The 24744-nt window shown below is 50.5% G+C and overlaps 8 protein-coding genes across 8 annotated transcripts; 5 read left to right on the forward strand and 3 right to left on the reverse strand.

Moving 5' to 3' along the window:
* Positions 1-451: 451 nt before the first annotated feature.
* Positions 452-4272, forward strand: COCSADRAFT_125833 (glycosyltransferase family 1 protein). The gene is made up of 3 exons (XM_007705802.1): positions 452-1561; positions 1679-1787; positions 1835-4272. The coding sequence occupies exons 1-3, from the start codon at positions 469-471 to the stop codon at positions 4266-4268; spliced, it is 3636 nt and encodes a 1211-aa protein (XP_007703992.1). The 5' UTR covers positions 452-468; the 3' UTR covers positions 4269-4272.
* A 247-nt stretch (positions 4273-4519) lies between these two features.
* On the reverse strand, positions 4520-6676 carry COCSADRAFT_40319 (uncharacterized protein). Its single transcript, XM_007705476.1, has one exon. The coding sequence runs from the start codon at positions 6651-6653 to the stop codon at positions 4722-4724; it is 1932 nt and encodes a 643-aa protein (XP_007703666.1). The 5' UTR covers positions 6654-6676; the 3' UTR covers positions 4520-4721.
* A 525-nt stretch (positions 6677-7201) lies between these two features.
* Positions 7202-9034, reverse strand: COCSADRAFT_150903 (uncharacterized protein; the record flags this gene model as incomplete). Its single annotated transcript, XM_007705803.1, has 3 exons — positions 7202-7842; positions 7913-8775; positions 8829-9034. The coding sequence occupies 3 exons, from the start codon at positions 9032-9034 to the stop codon at positions 7238-7240; spliced, it is 1674 nt and encodes a 557-aa protein (XP_007703993.1). The 3' UTR covers positions 7202-7237.
* A 697-nt stretch (positions 9035-9731) lies between these two features.
* COCSADRAFT_125842 (uncharacterized protein) lies at positions 9732-11335 on the forward strand. The gene is made up of 3 exons (XM_007705804.1): positions 9732-10905; positions 10972-11126; positions 11182-11335. The coding sequence occupies exons 1-3, from the start codon at positions 9740-9742 to the stop codon at positions 11262-11264; spliced, it is 1404 nt and encodes a 467-aa protein (XP_007703994.1). The 5' UTR covers positions 9732-9739; the 3' UTR covers positions 11265-11335.
* A 153-nt stretch (positions 11336-11488) lies between these two features.
* COCSADRAFT_150909 (uncharacterized protein) lies at positions 11489-12902 on the reverse strand. Its single transcript, XM_007705805.1, has 3 exons — positions 12558-12902; positions 11991-12492; positions 11489-11928 (listed from the first exon to the last, which is right to left on the reverse strand). The coding sequence occupies exons 1-3, from the start codon at positions 12875-12877 to the stop codon at positions 11602-11604; spliced, it is 1149 nt and encodes a 382-aa protein (XP_007703995.1). The 5' UTR covers positions 12878-12902; the 3' UTR covers positions 11489-11601.
* Positions 12903-14455: 1553 nt separating this feature from the next.
* On the forward strand, positions 14456-16327 carry COCSADRAFT_346089 (glycoside hydrolase family 32 protein; the record flags this gene model as incomplete). Its single annotated transcript, XM_007705806.1, has 2 exons — positions 14456-15887; positions 15942-16327. The coding sequence occupies 2 exons, from the start codon at positions 14456-14458 to the stop codon at positions 16325-16327; spliced, it is 1818 nt and encodes a 605-aa protein (XP_007703996.1).
* A 2109-nt stretch (positions 16328-18436) lies between these two features.
* Positions 18437-20190, forward strand: COCSADRAFT_40323 (uncharacterized protein). Its single transcript, XM_007705477.1, has one exon. The coding sequence runs from the start codon at positions 18749-18751 to the stop codon at positions 19820-19822; it is 1074 nt and encodes a 357-aa protein (XP_007703667.1). The 5' UTR covers positions 18437-18748; the 3' UTR covers positions 19823-20190.
* Positions 20191-22334: 2144 nt separating this feature from the next.
* On the forward strand, positions 22335-23864 carry COCSADRAFT_125850 (glycoside hydrolase family 10 protein). Its single transcript, XM_007705807.1, has 4 exons — positions 22335-22449; positions 22511-22574; positions 22641-22939; positions 23006-23864. Exons 1-4 carry the CDS (start codon positions 22377-22379, stop codon positions 23758-23760), a joined length of 1191 nt encoding a protein of 396 aa, XP_007703997.1. The 5' UTR covers positions 22335-22376; the 3' UTR covers positions 23761-23864.
* Positions 23865-24744: the final 880 nt, after the last annotated feature.

The raw sequence follows: 24744 nt of genomic DNA on the forward strand, positions 1-24744 counted from the left end.
TGCACCTGTGAGTTCCAGCCTCAGACTCGTCTCTCGGCTAAAAACGCCCAGGCACAAGGTCACATTCTAACCAATCAAACCACAAGCTGTTAGTTTCCACGGGGCCGCTTGCCGGCTCACCCATATGCGCGTGTGATGTCATGCCGCCTGCGGTTCCTGCTGGCCTAGCCCTGCCCATCTATTCTCCTGCCACCATGATTCGACACCATCTGCACTTGTGGCCCCCCTTTGCACACGTTGGTTGACTGCATTGGGACGAGCATTGCTATCACTAGAGCAATTGTCATCGCCTGCAGACAAGTGGAGCGGCTAGCCAATCTAGCTTGAACCTTTTGCTCTTTGCTGTCCTGTCGCTACCATCATCACTCCGTCACTGCTCGAGTCTGTACGTGTTGTTGATTTCCAAACTGCGCGACCCACCGAGCCATTGACCCCATTTGTATGCCTACCGGGAACACGGCAGAAACTATGTCTTCGCCTCAAGACAAAGGCGGTATCGCGCCTGTGGGCATGGTCATTGAAGAGCCGTCTTTCCCGAATATCCCTGGCCATGAACCCAAGACGACATCCCATGCGACATCGCCCGTTGAAGATACCCCGGCTGCAGAAATGGTACAACAGGAGAGCGTCTCGCGAAAAGACTACGGAAACGGGACGCGCGCACCCTTGGAAACCACACCGAGCAACCAAGACTACTTTACCCAAAAGTCGCGTCCAGCACAACAGCAAAGATGGGCGACCGAGCGACCCAAGCCCTCTGTAAAGCACTCGCTGTTCGCAAAGGAACAACAGCCACAACAGAAGAGGCCAATGCAACCAGAACGGCACGCGACCATAACCTTTGACGCTGACACTGATTCTTCAGACTCCTCCTCTGATGAGGATGTCTACTCACACAATAAAAGTCTTGGCCATGCCGACGAGCTTACTACTCAGACAACTCGTAAATCACGTCCCTTCTCTCGACTCCGAATCGCCAACGAACACTTCAATACAAAGGCCAGGGTTTCACGAGCAGACGGACGGCTGAAACTGAGCATTCTCGAAAAGAACTTGAGTAGCGGATACATTGCAAAGGCTCTGGGGACCATCGTAAAGAAACACGGCAACGATGAGGACCGCGGGCCGGAATTCTACAACGACATAGACGCCACCAAGGTTGCTCCGGAAGATGACGAGATGGAGCACGATCCTGCAAGGCGAGTGAAGCTTAACATAGTTATCATCATTATCGGGTCACGCGGAGACATTCAGCCTTTCATTCGGATAGGCAAGATTCTCAAAGAGGACTATGGGCATCGGGTGCGTCTGGCCACACATCCAGCATTCAGGGACTTTGTTGAAAAAGACTCGGGCTTGGAGTTCTTCTCGGTTGGTGGCAACCCAGCAGAGTTGATGGCTTTCATGGTCAAGAATCCAGGTCTTATACCCAATATCGAAACGATAAAGGAGGGAGAGATTGGCCGCAGGAGAGCGCAGATGTACGAAATGTTCCAGGGCATGTGGCGTGCATGTATCAATGCGACAGATGATGAGACTGACACGACCAATGTAAAGATGAGTAAGTCATGTCTATTTCACTTGCGAATCCCTCGCGAGGAAATGGGACCAATGAACAATTGTGTCTCGTGAAGTAACGACAGGGGTCTTTAGTCTTTCTTGAGCTAACCTCCTTCAGTGGGTGATAGAGCTCCTTTTGTTGCCGATGCCATTATCGCCAACCCTCCTAGCATTGCACCACAGCACATTGCTGAGAAGCTGGGTATTCCACTCCACATGATGTTCACGTACGTATCAGAACCTATGCAGAAAGATTGTCATTGACGTGCATAAGCTTTCCATACACACCCACGAGCCAATTCCCTCATCCGCTCGCAAACATCAAATCCAGTAATGTCGAAGCGACGTATAGCAACTTCATTTCTTACCCGCTAGTCGAGATGATGATGTGGCAGGGTCTAGGCGACCTTATCAATCGTTTCCGTACTCAAATCCTGCATCTCGAGGAAGTCAGTAAAATATGGGCGCCCGGCCAACTGTATCGACTCAAGGTCCCATACACGTACATGTGGTCTCCAAGCCTTATACCGAAGCCGAAGGATTGGGGTCCAGAAATTGACATTTCTGGGTTTGTTTTCCTTGACCTTGCGTCTTCATTCAAGCCGCCAGCCGAGCTGCAAAAGTTTCTAGACGATGGACCTCCCCCTGTATACATTGGTTTCGGCTCGATTGTCGTTGACGATCCAGATGCATTCACTGAGCTGATTTTCGAGGCCGTCAAGCAAGTCGGCTGTCGTGCTCTGGTGTCCAAGGGCTGGGGTGGCTTCGGTTCGAACGCTGACTGCCCAGACAACGTCTTTATGCTTGAAAATACTCCTCACGATTGGCTCTTCCCTCGCTGTAGTGCTGTCGTACATCACGGTGGAGCGGGAACTACAGCCATTGGCCTCAAGTGCGGGATACCGACGATGATTGTTCCATTCTTTGGTGACCAGCCTTTTTGGGGTGCAATGGTCAGCAAAGCAAAGGCAGGGGCGCACGAATGCATACCCTACAAGAAACTCACACCCGAGCGTTTGGCCGAGGGTATCAAGCAGTGTCTCACAGAAGAAGCCAAGGAAAATGTCAAGAAGATCGCTGACAGCATTGCCAAAGAGGGTGACGGTGCGCTCAACGCTGTGCGCTCATTCCATCGGTCATTGCCACTTTCAGGGGAGGGAAGTATGCGATGCGACTTCCTCGATAACCGTGCTGCTGTCTGGAAGATCAAAAACACGCACGTCAAGCTGTCTGCATTGGCCGCTGAAATACTGGTTGAGAAGAAGAAGCTCAAATGGAGCGAGTTACGCCTTGTCCGTCATTACGAATGGAACGACTTTGGTGGACCTGGCGAGCCCATCACTGGAGTCTGGGGTAGTCTCATGAGTTCTTTCTCGGATGCTGCTGCCGGTGTCGGCGGTATGCCTGTTGAAATTGGCAAGAGCATTAGAAAGAGAGAGAAGATCAAGGAAAAGAAGCGTAGGCTACAAAAAGGCAACAACCACAAGAAGGCTGCACGATCGGAGATAGATGCTGGATCCTCTGAGGAAGTCGAGCATGATGTGAAAAATCAACAAAACGGTAGCAGACCGCAGCCTACCCGCAATGAGACAACCCTTTCGAAGATTTCCGAGCCTAGCGAGGACTTGGCTGATGAACTTGGACGCGAGGCTGCTTTTGGCTTCCGAAAGACTGGACATGCCATTGCTCGCTTCCCTATGGAAGTGACACTTGCCATCACTCAAGGTTTCCACAATGCACCGCGCTTATACGGTGATGAGACGGTCCGCCGTCCGCCTCGGGTCACTGGGTTTCATTCTGGAACACGCGCTGGTCGTGATGAATTTCTATACGGTGTAAGGGATGGCGTCTCGGGTCTTGTCATGCAGCCATACCATGGGGCGAAAAAGAATGGAGTGATGGGTGCCTTACGAGGTGTGGGCTTTGGAGTTGGCGGCTTTGTTCTCAAAGATATTGCAGCCTTACTCGGACCGATGGCATACATGATGAAGGGAGTAGACGCCGAATACATGAAACGCTATCAGCCGACCAGCTACCTCCGTCGCGCACGCATTGCCGAAGGACAGCAGGAAAAGTTGATGCTGACTTCAACATCACGCAATGTAGCTCAACAAGCAAGCACGGGAAGCGCTGAGAAGAAGGAAAGCATTGAAGAAAAGGTCAGTGTCCGTTGGAACGCACTGCAAAAGATCATCGCGGAAGACAAGAAGCGGCACAAGAACGGCCTTGTCGGTTCACTTACAGGGCGGGGCGACGAAAAAGATGGGCAGCGGGTCGGTCGCAAGAGCACCGAAGTATCGAGAAGGGATACACGTCGATCGATGTCCAAGGGACGAGCTAATACGCGCGCGCCCAACGATAAGCCGGGACGAGTGCATCCTAATGAGCTGGACACGACAGAGGGCCACCAAAGTGCAGCAAAGAAGAGCATGGAGGACAAGGCGCGAGTCAGCATGAATAGAATGAATACTGCACCCACGACGACGGTGGAACGGAATCAGCATGGGGACAGAGAGATGTTGGATGTTCCTCTTGTGCAGCGTGGTGGTGAAGGTCGTCAAGGGAGGAATAGTTACGGTCTACCTGACGATGATGGGAAATCGGAGAGTACAAAAGTGGGAAGCGAGATGAATGAGGGGATGAGTGCGAGACAGAAGGTAGATGGTGTGGCAGTGGAGGATGGGGCAAGGACGGTGCATGTTGTCTAAGGGGTGTTGGTTGCCAACACACAACAGACAGCATGTGGTGATTGAAGTTTGTTTCCATCTTTACTGGTTTTTCCTTTTGTAGTTATCGAGATACCCCCCCCTCTTCTCCTTGCTATTGTATACTTGCAGTTGTAATGTACATGTCTATTTTACTTTTCTTCTTCTTCTTCTTCTTCTTCTTCCCGTTATCAGATGGTCTGGTAGGAGTCAACGTCTGTTACTTGGAACAACTAGAAATAATTACAGAAGTGTCCTAATCGACATGGTCATACTGACTTGTACACCTATTCCCGCAAATAACAAGAGAAGAACAATTGTATGATTTTATTCTTATTCAAACGGCCAAAGCCAGGATATCAATATTTCCCATGTCTACACATTCGCTTTTTAAATTACTTTTATGCAAAACCCCACACATAAAACCTCCCCCCCCACACCAACGCTCAAACCAGGTCACGTCTTAACCGTCTCGACCCAACCGTCTCGATTCCGAGCTACCTTGGACATGTCACCGCCCGCCAACTCCTTCGCCAAGCCATCTTTTGCGCCCCTCCGTCGCGCACGCTCACGCACTGATTGCTCGTCTTTTTCGCACTCCTTGATTGCCTCCACGACTTCCAGCTCTTCAAACCGCGCATCTTGGAGATTGAGCTTTTGCCATTGGGGATGCTTTTGGCAGCGCTTCTTAAGACATGCCGTTTCTTTGATTTCGATATCCATTGTGTCGACGCCGTTTGCGTCTGGTATTGAAGATACTTGCTCGTCGGTGGGGGAGAGGGTCGAGTATTGGAAGACTGCACGGCCGTGCTTGCTGTTGCGCCAGAGGAGGAACTCTGCGTCGGACCAGCTTAGTCGTGAGTCGTAGCCGCAAAAGTCCTTGATCTTGATCTTTTCGCGATCGGCGAGGCGAACCGCTTGCTCTTTTGCCATGCTGACAAATTTTTCTCGGTCCTTGAGTACTTCGAGTCTGTCCTTTAGCTGTACTTTTTCTTTGTGTAGAGCGGCTAATCGGTCGGTTTCGGCGGCGGTCAGGGCAAGATCCTCGCCATTGGCAGGGAAATTCGAACGCGAGGGGGATGCAGTTTGTGGAGGGGTGAGGACGCCGGTCCCCAGATTCTTAAAGGCCTGGATATTGGGGGACGCGTCGACGAGGGCCTTGAGGTCTTTGGCTCGCAAGGTGCCGCCAAGCGGAGTCGGCTCTTCTTCATCAATGAGCTCGCCGTCTGCTGTCTTCTTTTTCTTCTTTTGTTTTTCTCTTGCCCCGTTTGCACCTTTTGCACCGGCTGTCCGCTGCAATTGTTCCGACATGAAGAGGAGACCGCAGTCGTCAGAGCAGTACTTACTTTCCTTGCCCTTTGTTAGACGCGCAGGTTTCCGGCACCCGTCCCGCCTGCACATGGGCTTCCATGTGGTATGTCCCCTTCCATTTTCTTCACATAGTGGGCAAATGAATCTGTCGACCAGCTCTTCGTCCGCCTGCTTCATGTTGACGCAGTCGCCATGGAACCAATCGTCGCAGCCACCATCACAGCCAATCATCCATCGGTGGTTGTCCGGCTTCTTGCAGAGACAATACAGGTTGTGGTCTTCGGAGGACTCGCCATCATCGTCAGAGCCGTGAGCCTGTGACGAATTGTCGGGGGCGGGCGAGGACTCGAGGGGGGTGCCGGCATGGGAGCTTCTCTTGAAGCCGCGGGGAGGGGGTTTTGGGACGCGGGCGGTGGGCGTGACGGAGCGCGTAGCGCCGTCGTCGGTCTCGACCTTGCGCTTCTTGTTTGGCTTTGATGTCTTTGCCGTGCCCTTTTTCCTCGCTGCAGAGGCGGAGGCGGGAGCTGGTCGCTTCTTGGCGGAAGCCGGAGCAGGCTTGGACTCTACGGGCGACTGGAGACCGTCGACGCCTATCTGATTTCTTCTGCGCAGCCCCAGATCGCTTTGCTTTGCAATCTCGAGCGCCTTGAGGGCATCCGAGTCGACGTCCTCGCCCGGAACAGAGGCCTGTCGGTCTGGGTGCGCTGGGCCTGCTGCCGGCGTATTTTCACGCGGCGTGCCCGAGGGCTCATGCTTGATCGAGGGCTGGGGTGAAGGCATTGCCGCTGTTGGAGTCGCGTCGTGCACTTGGTCCTGCAGGGCAGCGGGCTCTGTGTGGGCGGGGGGATACTGCTGCCCATTGCCCAGCGTCGCCAGCGTGGTGAGGGCATCGGTGGCATCGTCGGTCGAGGTTGTTGTCGTCATGGTGTTTGGTGTTTGGGTTTGTGATGGTGATGTGCTTGTGGTGATGCTTGTCGTGGTCATGTCGGCGCAATGGGCGAGCGATGGGCGGCGGTCGGAGCGGGCGTCGTGATTGAGGAGAGAGTCGATGCTGCTCATAGCGGCCAAAGCAGTCATGACGCGAGGGCTGTGGGAGAGGCCGACGCCGTAGCCGCGACGGCTGAGGCTGCCTCGTTCCAAAATGGTCCCGTCCCGTTGGCCTTGGCGCCCTGCTTTCTTCCTTTGTCCTTCTCTCCACAACCACCACTATCACTCCACCCCAGCCATCTTATCATTTGCATAGAAAAAGCTAACACCGCTTGTCGTCATGCCCACGTGCCAGCCCTTTTCTTCTCTTCTCGTCAGCCGCATCACCTTCCCTGATGTCGATTGCGAAGACTCACTTGGTACAAAATTTCCTTTGCCCTAAGTCGCCTCAATTTCTCTCTCCCGACAACATCATACGATGACGCATCCTTTGAGAAACCGACAGACATGGATGCTCTAATATGTTGCCTTTTGAGAGTCGCATCGCCCAACACTTCTTCCATACAACCATGATTATTGCCGAAACATCGGTATAGGTAAACGAGCAAACCAAGTGATTACAAAAAGTCAGAACAACACATGAAGTCAATCAATATCGGTGGCAATGTATTACGATTGAAAAATGAAGAGCTACCCAGCCATCTGCTGAGCGCAACAGACGTGATTAATCTCGACTATCGCTCGTTTGCTTTCAAAACTGCTCTCCACTGTGCCGCCATAGTTTCGCCCACAGCTTCTTCCAAACTCTCAGCATCTCTACCATTTTCACCATGCTCAAACACATGCACTGGTCCTATTCTATGGTCCTGCTTTCGATATGGCGACCATGGCAGCTTTCCGTAACAAAAGTCCAGCCACGCAGCTCGAATCTGCGCTACGTTGCCTGCGTGCGGACCTTGCAGTTCCTCAGGCACAAGGTCTGAAGCCACATCAAAGAGAAACACGTCATTTACGGCATGATTGGCACGTCCGAATGACCAAGCCCACTTTTCATATGGGTTCTTACAGCGAATCTCATAGAGTAGGACGTTGGCAGGGTGGTGGGCTGCGATATGCAGGGGCGGAACCCTGAATGCCACATCGGCCAACAACTCTGCCCACTTATACATTGCAAACGATGGATGCTCAAGAGCAGAGGTGAGGTCGTACGCTCCCGTGACACTGGAGTGTGCGTCTGGAAATTTTTCTGGAGAGATAATCATGCCGTTGGATGATGTCAGGTCATAAATTGTTGCACGCATCCGGTTGTCGGATGCGGGTTTCATTGATAATATGTCGTCTAGGAGAAGTAATTGTGTGAGATCGGCCTACAATGTGTTGTTAGTCCCCAAATATGCACGATACATTACCAGAAAGAGGAAGACCTGCCTCAAAATCGCAAGCGCCTATCATAAGATCTGGCGCAGCTTCATCTTTGTAAAGATTGGTAATACTCTGCATAGTCGCCCCTGGGATCCAGTCGCCATCGATATATGGATGGTATATGCCAGCTGAAATAGGATTGACAAGTTCCTCGACAAGTATAGATTGCAATAATCTTACTGGGTTTCCTTCTGGTTTATTGTTTTCCCTAGAGTGCCTAGACACATATGCGGCGAACTTTTCCTGTTGGTAAGGCATGGGCATGGGACCGATGCCTGTCAGCGTCCCACTCGCCAAAATTGCTCTCTTGAACTTTCGAGCGGGAAAAATACTCAAATAATGCGCTGAGCTTCCTCCAGCACTTGTGCCCTGAATGGTCACGTTTTCAGCATTACCGCCAAAGCCGGATATGAATTTATTACACCACTCTAGTGCCTGTCGCTGATCGTGTAATCCATAGTTGCCGACTGCCTCGCCGTATTCTTTGTTGAAAGCCGCAAGTTCTTCAGATGCAAGAAACCCCAGCGGACCCAAACGGTAATTGCAAGTAACCACTACAACTGGCTGATTGCGAGCCACACCTGCGCGTACAAAATTTGTCCCATCGTAGATTTCGCGCCCAGCAAGTTGAGTAGACTGTTTTCCACCCACAAACGCTCCGCCATGGATGAAGAAGAAAACTGGAAGTTTTCTGGCCGATTCGTCCTCAAGACAGGATCGAGGAACGGTAATACTGAGATTGAGACAGCCGAATTCGTCCTGTGGGGGGTCCGGCAGTGGTGGGAAATCTTCTGGTAATGGTCCTTCCCAGTAGGTGGGGAAGGGCAGTAACGGTTGCGGACAATGCGGTCTATCGTTCTGTCAAACTTAAAAATATATGATTTTTACATGCCGCTAGCTTACCCAGATTTTCTGGCATCAAATGGCTGTTGTGGTAGTGACTCCAGAAGATGCGCCTGGCGAAACCGCGCCGGAATGGTAGCAAACGGGACACCGCGGAATTGAACTACATCATCCCCTCTCGCAAGTCCGATAAGCTGCCCGAGGTCTTTGTGTTCCAATTTGTATCCTGGAAATGAATCAAGAGCATCATCTTTTGCAATGATCATGATGGCTTTTGTTGTTTAGAGTGATCTGTTGGTCATAATTGATCAACTACGTACGCCAGCTCGACAGCAAGCAATGAGCTTTTTAAGAGGATACATATATTGTCGATTTGAGTAGAAGGTAAGCTTCTCCATGTTGTTCCGCCAGTGCAACAGTCGCGTGATCTGGGCATATTTCGGCAGTTACATCTGCTCCATGCCCCGGGTCGACTACTACTCCATGCCGCGCTATGCCTGAAATGGACAATCCCCGCAGTCGAATGAATAAACCTTCGCACGCGCAACCGGTTTATCAGCACTCGACCAGGAGTTTTTCATACAACCCGGAATTATGCATCCTTTTCTAAGTTTCGATACCAGTGACGTCCCGACCCCCGCCCTTCCAATATTCCACGTGCCGATGACCCCTTGGCCAGTTGGTCTGGGGAAAACCTGGGGTAGGTACATGTACACCATTCAAACTACATAAAGACGTGATTGCTCGCCAGGATTGAATATTCACCCAACGAAATACTTCGAATACTTCATCAAGCATCCTACTCAGACATCATGGGGACACCTGTTGATGTAACACATGTTGCGGTGCAGCGTCGATCGTGGACTTCGCACATCATCCACAACCCACGATTGATCTTCTCCAGCTTCACACTCGCGCTAGTATTCTTTACCTTTGGCTTCGATGGCTCCGTCATGGGTGGAATTCTCGCAATGCCGCCTTTCGTTCACCAATTCGGAACTGGCAAGAGCCCCAAAGGACCAGTTCTCACGTCTACCGACATCAGCGTTATGACCGCTGTCCCTACTACTGGATGCCTTCTCGGACTTCCTCTCGCCGCATATTGCGGAGATAGGTGGGGAAGACGCAAAACCCTCATCTTTGGATGTGTCTTGAGTGCTGTAGCCGCAGCGATCCAGACATCTGCTTTTGGCATGGCACAGCTGGTCATTGGGCGCTGGCTGGCTAATGCAGCCATCTTCCTTTTCATCGTAATGGGTTCGACCTTTTTGGCTGAAATCGCACCAGACGAGCTGCGCGGAGTGCTCATCGGACTGTCCATTGTCACCATTGATGCAGCAGCGGTGCTTTCCAACGGAATCAACTGGGCTGTCAGCACCGATATGACCCCATTCGCATACCGGTTTCCTATGGGCTTGCAAACCGCCTTCCCTATCGTTCTGGTCATTGGCTTCATCTTCGTAGATGATTCTCCAACTTTCTACCTGACTCGCAGTGAAGACTCGCGAGCGCTCAAGAGCTTACGCATGGTGCGGAGAGGATACAATGAACAGGAAATCGAAGCAGAGTTTGCTGCATTGAAAGCACAGGCAGCGCTGAGGGCCCAGGATGTCGAGGTACCGTGGACGCACATCTTCCAAGGAGTCAATCTTCGCCGCACGTTGCTGGCGCTTAGCATTGCCAACATGCAACAACTTTCTGGCATCGTATTCGCGACCAACTACGCTGTGATTTTTCTCGCTACTATCGGTAGCAAGATCAGCCCGTTTCTTCTTGCCCTAGCAACTTCGATTCTGGCCTTTGGCGGCGCGATAGCCGGCTTGTTCGTAGTAGATGCGGTCGGTCGACGTCCACTAGCGCTGACTACATTCGTCATCTTGTTTTTCATCAACCTGGTTATCGGTGTTTTGGGATTCACCGACTACCTCCACAATCAGAGTCTTAGCCAAACCATCGCCGCTTTCTGCTGCATGTTTGCATTCTTCTTCGCCGCAGGCTTCGGCCCGTTGACATATGTCGTTTCGGGAGAGATGCCAACTGCTCGCTTGCGAAACAAGACGAGTGCTTTTTCCTTCTTTGTTTTGGCCTGCTTCTCGACTGCTGTCCAATACATCTTTCCGTACATTGCCAATGCTCCGTAAGTTCCCCTGTCTGGCTATGCTTTAGCCTGTTAGTGGCTGTTGACATGCTAACATACCGTCAGTGCCAATCTTGGACCCAAGACGTATCTCATATTTGCGGGATGGATGCTGGGATGCATCGTTGTAACTTTTTTCTGGTTTCCTGAGACTAAGGGACGTACCCCGGCCGAGCTGGATGAGATGTTTGAGGCGCGCATTTCTGCGCGACAATTCAAAAGTGAGGACCTCACGCAAGGGCGAATATAAGAAATCTCTGCTGACAGAAAGCTTAGATTATGTGTGCAGTGTGAACATTGAAAATTTCATGAACGAAGACAAGGCTGGGTTGCAAGTGACGCAAATTGAGAAGATGTGAGGCGTATCTTCTCAGCTAGAGAGATTGTAAATGGGCTGACTTGACTCGAACGGTCCTTAGCAAAGGCGACGCCTTGAATTTTCTCGATATGATTACGTTATGAAGATGTATTCTAGATAGTAACAATTGCAATAATGCATGGAACGTTTTCTCGATGTGTATTGTGTTACAAGATGGCCAATCCTACTTACTGGAAAAGCCTTTGTTATTCCAAGTTCGTCTTTCTCCTTTAAATCATGACCATGATGATCCCTTTCATCGCAAATCTTGGCAGAACCTGATGACCAGGAACATTACTGTCCATATGTAGCTCTGATGAATGAACCCCACCCGCTACTCAAACAAGATCCAAATCACATAGCATCCGCATATAGGGCCTCAAGTACGGATGTTTCCCGCCCCGAAACGACGCAAAGACAACAAGAAACCGATTCACAAAATCAGCTAAACATGGAGTAATTTTCGGGCACACTATCTCCTCATCCCAAGTGCTCCCTTCTCCTTGATTCAAAGCAGGCTCGATTACCGACCCCACCGGCCATGCCAATACAGCATTTCTGTCCTGAATTCCCGGAGCACTCGATAAATGCGGCATCGCAGGGCCAAACCCCGTCGGTTGTGTCGCCGTAATTGCACTTGTAACGATATCATAGAGTTTCTCAACCTTAAAAAAAGTGTTTTCAGCTTCGACAATCGACATCAAGGGGTATATGAAGAGATACTTACCAGTCCGACTCCATGGCATTCTAGAGATGTCATATCGAGGGATTCGCACGTCTCGATACTGTCGTGTGCGATTGTTAATGCGTAATCTGGTCGCATCTGGACTACTGCGTTTTCCGCTTGCAGGAATCCGTGGCGAGAACCGAGGTCCCACAGTATGTGGCAGATCCAATGTCTCGTAACCAGGACATCTGCGCGCTGGGCGTCGTTGGGCGATTCACGCGTGGACATTGGTTCCGTGTATCGTTGCAGCAATGTGGAAACGGTCTTTGCGGAGATGTGGGTGGGGGTTGCTTCGTTCCAGCATTGGTTGCGCCAGCATTTGACGAAGGTGGAGTCGACGAAGTCGATTAGGTCGACCATGTAGCCGAGGCCTGCGATGACTTTTTCGTCGGGTTGGCCGAAGTTGGTGGAGAGTTGGTTTAGGGTGGTGCGGACTATGTGGAGGCGGCTGCTAGTGAGGAGGTAGTCGTTTATGGGGCTGTCTCTTTGGATTGCGTATACACTGTCATTATGCATTAGTGATAGCGATAGATGATAGAGGGGAGGCACATTTGCATGGCCACGTACCGATGAATTACCGTCAAACAAAGAAACGTCCTTAGCCTCCTATTCTTCTCATCCCTAGAGATATTCTCGTACGTCTGCGGATCATCCAACCCCATTGTTTCAGCCAGCGTAATTGCTTCTCGAAGCCGGAATCTAGTAGCGTGATGGTTACCCTTGGAGAACTGACAACCGAACAAAAATACACTAGTGAGGACATGCTCCAAGACTGGGTTTTCGCCAAAGTCGGCATGAGAATGTAGTCGCACGGCTTCTGCGAGTAGCCATTCTGCCTTTTCGATGTGAACTGATGAGCGAGTCTCTTTATGACTTTTCTGCATCATCTGGAAGACAGTCAGGGCACTGATTGCATGAACAAGTGCGTTGAATGACTGATCGTACAGGGGACGTTGGGCATAGATGTTATCGACTAAGTAGGAGCGCTCAAAGAAAGGCATTGATGCGTGGAGTCGGTCAAGGAAGAGATTGATAATGTGCAAGATGCTTTCAGTAGTCACAGGGCGCGAAATCTGGAGAGTTGATTCCAGAGGATACCCGAAGTTCTGATTATCCATAGGCCATGGCGGGTTTGCACATGGCTCTGGTATAATGTTCGTAGGTAGTGAAGGGATAACTCCAGGTGGGACAGCGTCTCCTCGCACTGGACTTGTAATGCCAGGGGCCATGCTGAATTTGACCCAGTCGAAGCTGTCAATATCGGCATGCTGGCTGATTGGTTGGAGAAAGTCGTCGAGGGTCTCGCTCGCCTCTCCAGTACCAATATTTTGAATATCTATCATTTCGGGTGATGAACTTGCTGGCCCATCTTCAAAGTCTCTCTCATCGGAGATGTTGAGGCTTGGTGTCTTGAGATTAGATGCCTCGACCCTTGTAGAGCTTGAAGATGTTTCATTTGCAGGAGGGTTGGTACTTGGTCTTGATCTCTGTTAGCATTGCATCTAGCAGTCTCAAGGCCTCTCATCGTGTGTCGATAACCAGATCATTATAATAAAATATCAACTATGACGGTATAAACGCACTGAAAAGACCCACATGAGTTGTGTGCGTCGGCGATACTGGGATCGGCGCTTGTATGTACATGGTCTATTATTTGCAACACATGTATGGCACGGTGCATGTCGACTACACTGCCGAAACAGGTATAGTTAGAGTGCTTGTTAATAGTTCAGGGATGGGTCATCAGTAAACCTACTTTGTTCTTGTGCACAAAACATTGATCGCATGAGCGTGTTTGGACAGTTCGGACGAGAGTACTGTCGAAAATGACCTGCTCACCCATTGTAGCTACGTAAGGAGAAAGTAAAACATCATATGTCTTTCCCTTAGCAACGCCTCAAGTCTCCGCGTTGCTCTGCTGAGTGGTGGTCCGTGGTATGGCACAGGTGATGTCGTATGCTCTGTCAGACACGCATAGAGCTGCAGGTGATGTTGGGCATGGGCTCACGTGATGCTTGTGCGTCCCACGGGGTAGTAATTGCCGGGGTCCCATTAACAACGCAAATGCCGAACCCGCAACATTACCCACCCCATATGCACTGGCCCCGCTCCTTAACCCGTCTTGTCAAATCTCCATCTCGCTACGAACCGCATTTTGACCAGGGCTACAACTTTTTGGGCAAATCCCCATGATCCGACATCGAGGCTCTTAGTACCAGGCCGCGGGTCTTTTGAATGCCTAGCCACTGACTGCAATGTTTACCCTGTCCTGTAACAGCACTCACCCGTAGCTGCAGTTATGGTTGCTTTGAAAGACTTTGCCGTAACTACCTAGGATAATCTTCTTAATGGGATGAAATCTGATAGACTACACCCCTCAATTACTCTCCTTCCAAGTCTTTGGCGCAATGACTTCGCACATGCTAGTAACTGCAACTTCCACCACTCCTTTCACCTTCAAAAAGATGCCCAGAGTGAGTGTATTCTCCCCCCCTCTGGTCTCCGAAACGACACTTGAACCGATTGAACGATGGCGACCACGCCTACATCTCGTGGCTCCTCGTGGCTGGCTCAACGACCCTTGCGCCCCTGGATACGACCCAGTCAACAAGAAGTATCATCTGGGTTTCCAGTGGAATCCAAACAGCACAGAATGGGGCAACATTTCCTGGGGTGCAGCAGTATCCCATGATCTGCTCACATGGAAAGTCTCAGATCACCCATCTATGCAGCCCTCTGCACAGTGCGATTCGGGCGGTGTGTTCACTGGCTGCCTTGTACCTACTGCCATCGATGGGTCGGAGAACGGCGTCCTGACAGCGGTGTATACATCAGTGTCTCGTCTCCCGATTCACTACACGCGGCCATATTTCCGAACATCAGAGGCAGTCGCTTTGGCCACATCAACCGACTCTGGCAGGACATGGACTAGATATGCGAATAACCCTGTCCTCGCAGAGCCTCCACCCGGCATTGACGTGACTGGCTGGCGAGATCCATTCGTAGCTCCCTGGCCGTGCATGGACAAACTCGTTAATCAGCAACGGGTGAACCGAGACACGAGATCTTTGTATGCTGTCGTAGCAGGAGGAATTCGAGGCAAGACACCTACAGCCTTTCTCTACCGAGTGGACGCCAATGCACTGGATGCATGGCAATACCTTGGCCCTTTGATCGCCCCTGGCTTGAACTTTTGTCCTTCGCCTCGCTGGACAGGAGATTTTGGCGTGAACTGGGAGGTGAGTAACTTTGTTTCCCTGACGAGTGCAGATGGCAAGATATGCCGTGACTTTCTCATTTGTGGCGTCGAGGGTCGGTTAGCTACCGATGACATGATTCGCACTAAAGGCGACTTCCGGGCGACCAATGCGCAAATGTGGCTTTGCGGTAGCCTCGAGACTGCGCCGGGTGTGCATATGAAGTTCCGGTTTGGAGGCAGATTGGACCATGGCCTGTACTATGCTGGCAACTCGTTCTGGGATCCGCAAACACAGCAGCAAGTCATATACGGCTGGATTCACGAAGATGACCTCAATGCAGAAGTCCGTCAGCGACAGGGATGGGCTGGCGTAGTTTCCTTGCCACGAGTTCTCAAGATGCAGGCCTTGGCGGGTGTCACCGGAGCCCTGTCGTCTCCACTTCAATCTGTCGGCTCCGTCGAATTGATGCCTGAAGATACAAATGGCTCGAGCTTCACTGTTATCACTCTGTGCGCAGTTCCCAATCCCCGATTGCGCAAGCTACGAGGTTGTAGATTTCCCTCGAAGGAAACTTCGGGGCAAAGCTCCGGCGGTGTCTTGGTGTTTCCTGTAGCCTGGCCGCAGTGGGAGATGGAACTCGACTTTAGATTGGAAGAAGGCGCTGCCAAGTTGGGCTTTGATATTGTACATTCAGCTGGTAAGTACGTGGACGAGACAAAAGGAAATGCGCGGACTAAGACGAAGTTTACAGCGGAATTTACCCGGGTTTACTTTGATGCGAATGCGGAGACGATTGTAGTTGACCGGAGTTGCTCCACATCTCTAGATGGGATCCGAACATGTCAAGAGGAAGCGCCACACACGCTATTCATGATTAGGCAGCAGGCCAAAGACAGCCCCTTTGCCGAAAAGGGGATACTCGAAACCTTGAAGTTCCACGTCTTGTACGACTCCAGCGTGCTTCAGGTCTTTGTGAATGAACGCACAGCACTGGCCACAAGGGTTTATCCCGCTGGCGGGACGAGCACAGGTATCCGCCCGTTGGTGGAGCGAGCATCTTATCAGTATAGCAATACTGGAGGGCCAAAGTCTCGGGCTTGGAGTATTGCTCTGTGGCCTCTCTCGCTTCCTGTTTAAAGGGGCTTGTCAGCCACGCCTGTGGTCTACATTGCATAGAGAAAGAGGGCCGGTGTGCCTAATCTACAAACCACCTTTTGCGACACGTGCACAGTTACTCTCGTTGCCCTGAAGTCATTGCTGAATCGCGTGAGTGCATATTCTTTCGGATCTGATACCCGATGACCGAGTGCAGGGCCTGGCAGGGATATGGAGCGCTCTTACGGGAGCGCTCATGGCGCGCACACGCACACGCGCCTGGGCATGACTTGGTAGGGGAACTTAGCTTACTAGCATGTGATCCTTCCCGTCATCCCCATCAACCAATGCTAGAGTCCAATCCACCTATCATGAACAAGGCCAAGCGCAGTACGCGCAGTACGAACATTGCCCACCCAGCTTTCTTCCCTGCACATGGTGCTGCTGAGCCTGCGATTCAACAATAATACTCGAGCGGCGTATATCACATCCTACGCATCAATGCTATCCTTGGGGGACAGACATTCGGCTCGGAAACATCAAAGTGAAGCGACTTTGAGACGTGCCAGGAAGAGCCAGCTGTAGCTAGGGCGCTGTTTGACGGGTTACAAGCCAACGTTATGTAAACGCGTATGTAGTACAGGCTACCACGGACACTAACAGAATGATTGGAGATGAAGGGTGATGCGCAGCAAGCGCAATGATGGCAATGCTGGCACCTTTACCAAGCATAATCTCTTTTTATTCACGAAATATCAGTACCTTGAGCTGAAACATGGTATGAGGAGGATATGCAGCCTAGATGTCGTTGTCGTGGGCACATAAATGCAAGGTGCGTTACTGCGGCACAGCTTGACTCGCTGCAGGCTCCCCAGCAATGTGACGCTGCCATCTTGTCAATACGGTAATACGGAAAATATGCGAAAATGCTCCACACACAGACCCACACACTTTTTTGGCTACTATGCATGTTGTAATATCACCAGTTTCATCATGGCTTGCATAGCCCAGAGCAGCGCGCTCGGTATCAAAAAGGGCGGGACCTAGGTATTGCTGTGTGCCATTCATTCGTGATGGCCAAGTTGGACTAGTATTCTGAGGTCAGCGAGCCCTTGATCTGAGCCAATCACTCATTTTTGTCAAGTTAACTTGGAGACTGATGGCTGCATGGCCATATCACTGCGAAGACCTGGTGTGTGCCTACCTGAGTAGGATTCACGCCGGCTTGGCTGGATAGCTGAATCGCAAATACAGTCGAACAAGCAACCATAACGAATGCTCGGCTGCAATAGTCTGGAGAAGCTGCTACGTATGGGTATATGGGCGAGGAACAAACCGTATGGGCAAATATATAGTGTGGCTGAACAGTCTTCGCTCGCTTGATCAAAGTTTATTAACTGTTCAGAACAATGCGCACAACAAGAACCACCCGTTGATACTCCAGAGCAGTCACACAGTTCAGCGTCGATCGGCAGCGTGCTGGTAGGAACTATAAAGTTTATCTTGTATGGCTCAGACAAAGAGAGGCTATATTGGCGTGGTCCCTAGGCCTCCAGCTAGTGACGCAAGCGGGCCATGCGTGTATGAACTCCAGGATCAGACACCTGCTGCTAGGTGTAAACAAGGTCGATGCTTGTGGGCTCCGGTTTGCGAACGGTGAACAGGCCGTATAAGCTTTGTGTCCTAAGTCGTGCAGAATGTAGAATCTCAGCGCTACTAAACTTGGCTAACCAACAAGGCATGCAGACGTACATGTCAGGAAGTCAGTACTACGCTACGGCTGAGACTGTCCCACAGATACGGCATCGTGGATCGGACGGGATCTTCGTAAGCGACTTGGTCCTGTTCCAGTGACCAAGCCGTCGGAGGGGGCCATTGTATGGCGCGGCGCATGCACATGCAGGTCATGGCTTGACGTGCAAAAGCGCGGGCGAGGCCGTGAAGCCCGCAAATGAGCAGCACAATCACATTCCAAGGCACGCGGGCGCAGACGCCATTGTTGGACGCCCAAATCCGCGACGCCCAGCACATGGCCAACTAGCCGGCGTTGCGTCCATGGCCAGCCCGCCCGCACCAATCGCACAGCCTCGCCACCGGGGAAGGCGATCCGGCCGCATGCCCCTTTCCCTTTCGCCATCCCGTCCATCTACTCTAGGTCTACCTACACTGCACACACACACACACACACACACACACACATGCACCTTTCCCACCTCTCGCGACCACCCCCCAAGGTTTGCCGTGGCGAGGCGGCACGTGCCATCGGCTAGCTTTGCCCACTGGTATCCCTCGTATAATCCCCCACGCCCCGGAATCCCCTCATACCATATCTTCTGTAGATTAATCCCTTGACCTCATGTGCTCTCCATGTTCCCCTCACAGATCACCGTCATCTGTTCCGTCCGGATTCGTACCTAATTAGCACACTCCCCACCTCTCCTCCACGCACCCGCCGCCTCGACCATGGCGCAAGAGAAGGAGATAGGCATAGTCGGTGGTGTCACTGCTAGTCTAGGCATACTGATGACCATGGCTGCCTTTCTTGCCATCTCCTTGTACAATGTCATCGAGACCATGTTCCTGATCTTTGCCGTCTTCAAGCAACGCACAGGACTGTACTTTTGGAGCTTCTTCATTGCAACCTTCGGCATCGCTCCTCACGCTATTGGCTTCGTCCTCAAGTTCTTCCAAGTCACCAAGATAGACCTGTTGTCAAGCGCCATCATTGGTATCGGTTGGGCATGCATGGTCATTGGACAATCAGTCGTCCTGTATTCGCGTCTCCATCTGGTTGTTCGGGACAAGGCCCGGATTCGCTGGGTCTTGTACATGATCATCTTCACTGGCGTCGTCCTTGGCGTCCCACTGTTCACCCTAGCCATGGGCGCCAATTCCAAGCATTCCGCTCGCTTCCTCCCCAGCTTCTTGATTTACGACAAGATACAACTTGTCGTCATAGTCGTCCAGGAAACAATCATATCCCTGATTTACATCTACGAGACGGTCCTCCTGCTGGGTGGCCATGACGGCAAGGCTCCGGAGCCCATCAAGAAGCTCCTCAGGCATCTCATCATCATCAACGTCATCGTCCTAATCTTCGACATTACCCTTCTCGCCGTCCAATTCTCAGGTCACTACCAAATCCAAACAACCTACAAGACGGCCGTGTATAGCGTCAAGCTCAAAATCGAGTTTTCAGTTCTCAACCGTCTCGTCAGCATCGTCAAGCACAAAGACCTCCTCAGCAACCGAAGGACGCTCGGCACCAATTCCCTCAATCTCAGCAGATGGACTGAGTGTAAGAAGTCGCACCCCGACACAGGTGACAACAACACCGGCCCTTTCACCAAAATGGACGAGCTCAGCTTAAGATGCCAGAGTAGAAAGGAGTCTGTAAAGACGTTTGAAGCAAGTGTCGATCACATTGGACTCATCGGCCCGGGAGACGGTAGTACACCGGATTTAGAATTGGGGACGGGCCAGTTGTTAGCGCCTGAAAAGGCAAAGTCGATAAAGCTTACACAACGGCTGCGATGATACAGGAAATTTGATTGAGAGCGTCTTTGGTAAAAAAAAAAAATTACTACATGGTAAAATTTATTCCAACTTGTAATAAAAATAATCGTCAAGGCACCCCAGATAGTATGATGTCAGCATTTCACTACCATGGACTTTTGATCCTACTCGATGCTTGTTGACTCATGATGGATATTTTGTACTTTGATCTCATCCTTCCATGCTCGATACATTGAGCAGCGTACGATGCCGCTGACAGCGACTGTTTCGTACAAGCAAGAGGCATAAAGTATTACGCATTTATACTGAAACTGGGAATCGCATCATTTGTTGCGAACACATTGCTTTCTTAGCCTTCTCTTTCATACGCGGTATGCCTGAGTGATCGCAAAAGGTTCTCCCACTCCGATTGCAGAGCGCAATACATTTTCTTACCCAAAGGCTCGAAATGCGGTGATTGGAAGGGTATCATAGGTAGGTAGCTCCTTGTACAATCCTTGGCAGCAGGACTATTTGGTTTTCTCTAAATCATGACCATCTTGATGAGATGTGAGATGATATTGTTCGACGCTTCTTCACGAAGTTTTCTACTGTGTCTTGGGAGACGCGCGGTTGGGGTTGGGGGATGACGTACCTAAGCCATCGGACTGTTATGAAGGAATGTATCCGGACATGCCTGAGTTGTTGGGATAAATGTAGTTCTTTCGTCATGTGTTCTTGTGGAGAATCTTGGGTTATGAACGGTCGAGGATATCGAGGATTACTTAGCAGGACGAGGCACGAAAAAACTTAATTTTTGTTCTTGACTGCTATATTTCCCGTGGGGTGTAAGTAATGCGAAGCTTAGCCTGCCATGGCTTTTGAAGCGGTTTTTTTTGGGATGGAGTTCGAAATAACTTCTGCTGTTTGTTTATTTATTCAGGTCTAATGTCCTATCTGAAGCCCTCTCTTAGGGCATACGGATGGGCGAAGCGCAGCGCTTACGGAGTTGCAATATTGCCTGACTTCGCCTATTCTTTGAGAGTAAAACTTCTGCTGTGTTATCGCAGTGGCGCATGATCCACTGATTATGCATAGTAGCGCTTTGGTGGATATTCTGTACTTAGCCTAGTTGCTCATCAGCGCCAGCCGATCTATTATCGTACTACTACTCTTCTAATCACCTGTCTGTTCTTATGAGTATCTTGGTCTTGGTATTGTGCCGTAGTCTGCTGCTTAGGGTGGAAAAGCTTTGCCCTAAAGCTGGGCGGTGGGGGTGCCCTACCACCTGCTCAGAATCTTTCCACACGAAAGCTGTGTTGTACTTATTCTACTGTTGAAAAAGCACAGATGGTCCGTTCTTATGTTCGAAAAATCAATCATGAATTTAGATCTATTGACTCGTGCAGCGAGTTCTTGCCCTTAGTTTGTAGAATCTCCTGTGGCAATATCCCCATAACCCATGCGAAAAACCATATCACAGACCCCATGCATTTAATAGCGGTTGGAAATTATGGTTAAATATCCTTGTATTTTCTGGAAACTATAAACAACTCATAAACACCAGTTTCGTGCGTTGTAATTTTGATCCAGCCATCTCGTACCATCGAGGCACACCCTTGTGCTAAATACTAGCTCAATACGTATGTACCTGCAACATTTCGGTACTGGCAACCTTCAAAAAAATAACCAAAGAACGTAGTTAGCTGTCATCTGAACTGAGTAGTAATGCAATTACGATGCGAACTGCCGGAACTGCCGGAACTGCCGGCAACTATGTATACCAAGTGGTCCTTGCAATGTCACCAGTCGTATCGGGCATAGCGCCTCGCCTTATCAACCTGTTGCTTTTAACCTCGGCCTCGATCTCGATCCCGTTAGGTGTCGGATTTCCCCTTTGACTGTTGCTCTTAACCTAACTTAAGTACCTCTAGTATGATCAGTCTATTTACTAGTCAAAGGTATTACGGTCAGCAAATCGTTTGCCAAGCAGAGCGACAACCTATGCGGCAATTGGCTCCGTGCAACCATATTAGCACAGCGCACATTTGTGATGTTTGGGCAACGTTATTGGTCAGTTAATATAGCTCTCCTCATCAACTTCGAGTCGCTGCAAATGAAGATATATATGGACCCTTGTTATTGTAGACATGCCATTCGTGGACTCGACCAGGAATTGTGTTGCAACATTTGCTCACCCACTCGGAATACGGATACACACTCGAGTTGAAGACCTAAGTCCGGCCCTAGGGTTGGGGACTCAAGGTCGGGTGTTTCCACTCCACTCTGCCCATGTGCCATCTCGCTATTGATGAAAACAGTGGACTCCGGAAGGACGGAGCCTTGGCGTAGTATAGGAAGCATGTACCCCGCCTCATTACTCGTGGGATTCCATCTTTCCCAATATGTCGATCTCCGCTTCCGCCCTCTTGGCTTTTTATTCAAGCGGGTTTTGATTGTAACACTTTGACTAAGTCTTGGCTGTCATCTTTGTGACCAGAGAATAAGAGGAAAGCAAATCCATTTATAAAGTCGTGAATCTATTGCTTATTAGCTCTCGACCATCGATCTTCCCGAGTACCAGGAAGCTACCATCATGCGCGCCTCTACTCTCGCACTCGTCGTCGCCCCCGCTGTCGTTCTCGGCCAATCTCCCCTATACGGCCAATGTAGGTCGTTCCTCAAAACGGCTTCTGAATTGTAACAGTTTACTGATCTTGCTTTGAATAGGTGGTGGTATAGGATGGGGCGGTTCCACATCATGCGTTTCCGGCACGGTGTGTAACAAGGTCAAGTAAGAGCTCTTTCTGATGATTCGCAGAGATTCTTCTATGAATATTTCGCTAACCATTACTTGCAGTGATTACTATTCCCAGTGCGTTCCTGGTACAGGTGGTGGGTCTCCCGCTCCTACTACTACTGCCAATAGCGAACCTGCTCCTACTGGAGGCAATGGTGGAGGTGGCGGCGGTGGCGGCGGCAGTGGAGGCTCAGGAGCTGCAGGTGAATTGCACGCAAAGTTCAAGGCCAAGGGAAAGGTCTACTTTGGCACTGAAATTGACCACTACCACCTGAACAACGCCCCCCTTATGACGATTGCCAAGAATAGCTTTGGGCAGATCACGCATGAGAACAGCTTGAAGTGGGATGCTACTGAACGTGAGTACCAGACTTGTTCTTTCACTCTGGATCCATGATCGTAAACTAACTTGACTTCGTACGTAGCATCGCGTGGAAGATTCACATTTACCAACGCTGATAATGTCGTCAACTGGGCGACCCAGAACGGAAAGCTTCTGCGTGGTCACACACTCCTCTGGCACTCGCAGCTGCCGACGTGGGTTACACAGATCAACGACCGCGCTACCCTGACCTCCGTCATCCAGAACCACGTGACACAGATCGTCACGCACTACAAGGGCAAGATCTTGCAGTGGGATGTTGTCAACGAGATCTTCGCCGAGAATGGCCAACTTCGAGACAGCGTCTTCAGCCGTGTCCTCGGCGAAGACTTTGTTGGTATCGCTTTCCGCGCCGCACGCGCCGCTGATCCCAACGCCAAGCTCTACATCAACGACTACAACCTGGATATTGCCAACTACGCCAAGGTTACTACCGGTATGGTCGCACACGTTAACAAATGGGTGTCTCAGGGCATTCCCATTGACGGTATTGGCACACAAGCCCATCTTGCCGCACCTGGCGGTTGGAACCCAGCCTCCGGCGTTCCCAACGCCCTCAAGACACTGGCCGCCGCCAATGTCAAGGAGATTGCCGTCACGGAGCTTGATATCGCCGGTTCCGCAGCAAGCGACTTCCTCACCGTCATGAACGGTTGTCTTGCCGTCTCAAAGTGTGTTGGTATCACTGTCTGGGGTGTCTCCGACAAGGACAGCTGGCGCGCCAACGACCGCCCTCTCTTGTTCGACACCAACTACCAGCCCAAGCAGGCTTACAAATCCCTTGTCAACGCGTTATAAGAAGGTTTTGAACTTCAACCGGGTATATATTGGGAGGCAGTCAGATGGCTAGTGTGTTCTAGCTAGGTGTATATAGCTTCTTTCTCGAATCCTATCGCTTCGCTTACTATCGTTATTTTAGATCGTTTGGTATTACGAATGAATGTGCGAAATTCACGTTGATCATAGACTTCTTAAGATGTATCACAATAGCGTGATGCGTAATGCCGTTGGTGTGCGCACCTTCTAACTCACCAGCTCGATGTAACTTTCTGGCATCAATAAACCTTAGAAAACAGGCTACACAATTAGTCAGCTGATAATGTCAGCGCGAACCTTGCGCTTCCTATCTTAACGTCCGTAGTAACGATAAAGTATGTTTTACGGGTAATACCAACATGACGTGGCCCCATGTACCAAGACAGTTAATCAATGCTTCATATCATTACATGTACATACGTAAAGAGACTGCAACACTTACGGGCTAAGAAGGCGTTCTTTTTCATGCTTGCCCCGGCCATGCAGACCCCGAAGACGGATTTCTTTGTGCAAAAGCACCCGCACGAATTTTATCGCCGAATGGGCCCAGGGAGGGGTAGAATTGTATCCACTAGATCTTGCTCATGATTTGTACTTAGTAAGCTTTTCCATTACTAGACTAGATAAAGATTTACTGAATGAATACTTTAGGCGTGGTCCAAATTGGAGAAGCCATTGACCATTTAAGAGGAAACGAAGGGACTCGATGGCTCGTGTATACTCTCTACAATTTGCAGCAAATTCAGCCAAAGTGACTTGATTCGATAATACAATAGAGGGACTTTCGTCTGATGCCAAAGGAATGTGGCCATGTTCTAACTACAAGTACTAGTTAACCCTCTAGAGGCGGTATACGACGCCCCACATGGCATAGAGGTAAAAATTGATTCGTCAAGACAAATGCTACCCTTTTTTTTCTTCGCAAACGAACACTGACCCTGTTCGTTCTAAAGTTCCCATGTTATG

This window comes from Bipolaris sorokiniana, assembly GCF_000338995.1.
Source record: "Bipolaris sorokiniana ND90Pr unplaced genomic scaffold COCSAscaffold_14, whole genome shotgun sequence".
NCBI classification, from domain to species: domain Eukaryota; kingdom Fungi; phylum Ascomycota; class Dothideomycetes; order Pleosporales; family Pleosporaceae; genus Bipolaris; species Bipolaris sorokiniana.